Source organism: Lichenostomus cassidix, unplaced genomic scaffold, assembly GCF_008360975.1.
Source record: "Lichenostomus cassidix isolate B80296 unplaced genomic scaffold, HeHo_3.0 HiC_scaffold_53, whole genome shotgun sequence".
NCBI lineage: Eukaryota > Metazoa > Chordata > Aves > Passeriformes > Meliphagidae > Lichenostomus > Lichenostomus cassidix.
The window spans coordinates 16,344-20,545 of record NW_028147493.1 but is presented as its reverse complement, the minus strand read 5'-3'; the positions used below and the strand labels follow the sequence as shown (position 1 = coordinate 20,545).

Genomic DNA, 4,202 nt, shown 5'->3' with positions numbered 1-4,202 from the left:
ATCTGCCCCAGCTCTGCACACAGACATTGCTGCTGCAGCTCCACAGATGGGAACAACGTGGGATCTCTGGTGAAAACTTGGTTAGGAGATCCTTTAGTTTGTTTAAAGCCACCGAGGGCACAGCTCCTCATTGACACAGTCTGTGGGTCACAGCAAAGATGGAGAGAAGCAAAATGAGAAATGGCACAATGACTTTTATTTGTGGATGGTAAAAAACTAAAACAAAAAAAAAACCCACAACCGACCAACAAGAACCATTAAAGAAGACTCCTGTAACAAGTGATTTTTGGAAAGTGGCAACCAATTTAATGTTTCCGAAATTGTCCAGTCATCAGTCTCCACACTGCAGCCTTGAGCTCCTGGTTCCTCAGGCTGTAGATGAGGGGATTCAGTACTGGAGGCACCACTGAGTACAGAATTGAAACCACGAGGTCCAGCGTTGGGGAAGAGATGGAGGGAGGCTTCAGGTAAGCAAACATTATAGTGCTGAGGAACAGGGAAACCACAGCCAGGTGAGGGAGGCATGTGGAAAAGGCTTTGTGCCGTCCCTGCTCAGAGGGGATCCTCAGCACAGCCCTGAAAATCTGCACATAGGAGAAAACTATGAACACAAAACAGCCAAAAGCTAAACAGGCACTAACAGAAAGCAGCCAAAGTTCCCTGAGTTTGGAGTGTGAGCAGGACAGCTTGAGGATCTGTGGAATTTCACAGAAGAACTGGCCCACGGCATTGCTGTGGCACAGAGGCAGGGAAAATGTATTGGCTGTGTGCGGCAGAGCATTGAGAAAGCCAGTGGCCCAGGCAGCTGCTGCCATGTGGGCACAAGCTCTGCTGCCCAGGAGGGTCCCATAGCGCAGGGGTTTGCAGATGGACACATAGCGGTCATAGCTCATGATGGTGAGAAGAGAAACCTCTACTCCAATAAAGAAGGAAAACATAAATAGCTGTGCAGCACATCCTGTGTAGGAGATGTCCCTGCTGTCCCAGAGGGAATTGTGCATGGCTTTGGGGACAGTGGTGCAGATGGAGCCCAGGTCGGTGAGGGCCAGGTTGAGCAGGAAGAAGAACATGGGGGTGTGCAGGTGGTGGTTCCAGGTTACAGCGCTGATGATGAGGCTGTTGGCCAGGAGGGCAGCCAGGGAGATGCCCAGGAAGAGGCAGAAGTGCAGGAGCTGCAGCTGCCGTGTGCCTGCGAATGGCAGGAGGAGGAAGTGGCTGATGGAGCTGCTGTTGGACATTTTCTGTCTCTGGGCATTGGAAGCTGTTGAAGGAGGAAAGAATTGACAATTTTGAAGCGATTTCTAATAAAAAAGTCAAAGTCCTTTCTCATAGAGCCTTCCCTGCCACTAAATACCTCCTCCTTGTCTGTATCTCAAGCACTTCCTTCACCTTGTTTGCTGGAGCCCTGATTGCTGCTGGCCAGTGTTGTGTGAGGATCTGGACCTTGACCTGCAGGACACCTGGGAGTCAGACCTGCTCCCCCAGTCAGTGCAGGGGACAGTGAGGGCAGGAGCCACTCCTGGTGTTTTAACTTGGATAAGGAATCTACTCCTAAGGCACAGGAGCTTGTCAGCAGCAGCACTGCAAGGGCAAATGGATGGGGATGGCAGAAGGCAGAATGAGAGACTCTGCTGCACTTTGGGAGAACAGCCAGTCCAGTGAGGCAGGAGGATTGTCTGAGGCTTAGTGCAGACTGAGGGGAGCTGCTCTGTCCCTCTCTCCTGTTCCCAGCTGCCCAGCACTTGCACCGTTCTGAGATCCACTCCCATGTTACCCAGGAAAGCCAGGAGACACTACTGAGAGCAGAAGGATCTGTGGCCAACAAAGTGCATCCTCCCTTTCCCAAAGTCAGGGACAGTCATTTCATTGCCAGCCTGCCCTGCCCAGAGCTGCCCAGGGCAGAGGGAGCTGGGACACCTCATTGCTGTGCTCACCCTGCACAGGAGGAGCCCCAAGGGCTGCGCCTGACCCTGCAGCTGCAACTGCCATTGCCAGAGAGCCTGTCAGCAATGCCAGGAGCAGCTGAGCAAGGCAAGGAGAGAGACAGCCGAGCCCTGAGGAAAAGCCTTTCCCTGCCCAGCCCTGCACAGCCCCTCGCAGGCAGCAGCACTGCAGGACAGTCGCCCTCAGGCCCTGGTCAGCAGGGAATGGGCAATGGCAGGAGAGATGCCCTTCATCTCTGGTGCTGCTCTGCCGGCCCAGGAGGGGACTGAGGGCCCCGAGCCCCCGGGCTGAGGGCTGTGCTGGCTGCCAGGGGACACAAGAGCTCTGCTGCTCAGGGCAGCTGGCAGATCCCCTGCCCTGGCAAAGAGCCCTCAGGGCTGCAGGAGCTGCTCTGCAGGACAGCCCTGGGCACCCCTGGCTGCACCCCCACCTTCCCAGCCTGCAGCCATCCCTGACAGCAGGAGCTGTCCTGCCCTGTCCCTCTGACGGTGCCCAGGGCAGTCCTGCTCTGCAGCACATCCTCCCCCAAACCAGAAACAGCAGCAGAGCCATCCTTACAGTCATATCAGTGCTGTCATGTGTCAGCTTTAGAAGATCCCTGCAGCCAGAGACTTACTGTGTCAGAAGCTGTGAGGATTTCTCCATGAATAAGCTCAGAATTGTCCTTCCAGTTGCTTTAAGCCTCTGTCTGCTTCACTCCTATCAGGTACCTGCAGGCAGCACCCTCAGCCCTGCTGGGCTGGGAGAGAAACTGCTCCTCAGGAGAAATGTCTTTTTGAAGCTCTTCTTGGTTGCCAGGAGTTCCCTCTGTGCCAGGAGCCCAGCCCAGCTCAGCAGCACAGCAACAGCACAAGGACTTTAATGAGCCTCTTGGGGATTTGGTGTTGTTTACATGAGACTCAGTCCCTGAGAGAGTGTTCAAAAAACTTCTCAAGAACTCAAAGATTCTTTAAGTTTTAATGGGTCTCACTGAGTGACACAACTGAGAAAGTGTCTCCAGGTTTCAAATAGAGCAGAACTCTGGAGGCAGTGATGACAGGTGGGGACAAACAAGCCAAAGGTGTCTCTGGTGCTGAGCAAACCTGGATGTGTTTCAGGAATGCAAAGGGCCTAGGCCTGAGCCCCAGCCCCTGGCAAGGCAGATCCTGTCCCTCCCTCAGTGCTCAGGGCTCTTCCCGGGGCACTGGCATGTGGGGATGTGCAATGCCAAGGGCAGGACCATGGGGCAGCCCCTGCCAGGCTGCTGGGCAGGGACAAGGAGGCCATGAGGCCCCAGGGCTGCAAGGGTCACTTGTGTCCTCCTCATGGCCTCAGGGCCAGGGACAGCAGCCATGGCCAAAGTGCTGCACAAGTTGGCTCTGTCAGGGCCTTGCAGCTCCTGCACATCCCTCTGCCCTCTCCAGCCCAGGCTGTCCTACGCTGTCCATGCCCTGCGCCTCTGTCCCTCCAGGCTGTCGTCATCCCCCGGCTGCCCCACCTCGCTGGCCCTTCCTTTGCTGACAGCTCTGCATCCTGCCTTCCTCTGCCTTGGCACACAGAGCCTTGGGCTTGATACCAGAAGGGTTAATTCAATTTTTACTGTGCCTGTGAACTTATAGCAGGGAAACAAAGCATGCAAGGTCTGCTTTCCCAGCGGGGATATTTGGAAGAGAAAAAGAAAACATCTGGCTAAAGAGTGCAGTGATGGAAAAAACATGGACTGGATCTGGGAACTTGGGGTGGGTTTTGTGGTAATGGGTAAATTGTAATACACATGTAGCCACTGTAGATAAACAACGCACTTGCAGAATCACGTGTCCATGTAAGGTTAGGATTTATCCCCTCTTGGACCTCAGGCCTGAATAAATGATGCCCTCTTTAACACCAAATTAGTGTTAAGGAGTTTTCTGTGGATATTTGAGATATTTGGTGACAGCAGGGCCACAGAGAACCAAGCAGTTCTCTGTGACACTATGGAACCTCACAGAACCAAAGAGACCATTGTGACAATGTGTGACACCATGGAACCAACTGTCTATTGTGACTGTCTATTGAGACTTTATGGAACCAAAAAAAAAGTACATTGTGACAGAGAAAAGCCTCATGGAACCAATGGTCCATTGTGACACTCCGGGGCTGCATGGAACCAAAAAGCCATGGTATCACATCAGGGCTGCATGGAACCAATGATCCATTGTTATACTGCAGTCCAAGGAGACCATGGTGACACCATGGAACCTCCTGGAACCATGGGTCCATTGGGACACATCAGGGCCTCA

At 53.5% G+C, this 4,202-nt stretch overlaps 1 protein-coding gene across 1 annotated transcript; it reads right to left on the bottom strand.

Annotated features, from left to right (window-relative positions):
* Positions 1-305: 305 nt before the first annotated feature.
* LOC146422272 (olfactory receptor 14I1-like) lies at positions 306-2,910 on the bottom strand. Its single transcript, XM_085046677.1, has 2 exons — positions 2,561-2,910; positions 306-1,261 (listed from the first exon to the last, which is right to left on the bottom strand). Exon 2 carries the CDS (start codon positions 1,236-1,238, stop codon positions 306-308), a length of 933 nt encoding a protein of 310 aa, XP_084902803.1. The 5' UTR covers positions 1,239-1,261; positions 2,561-2,910.
* Positions 2,911-4,202: the final 1,292 nt, after the last annotated feature.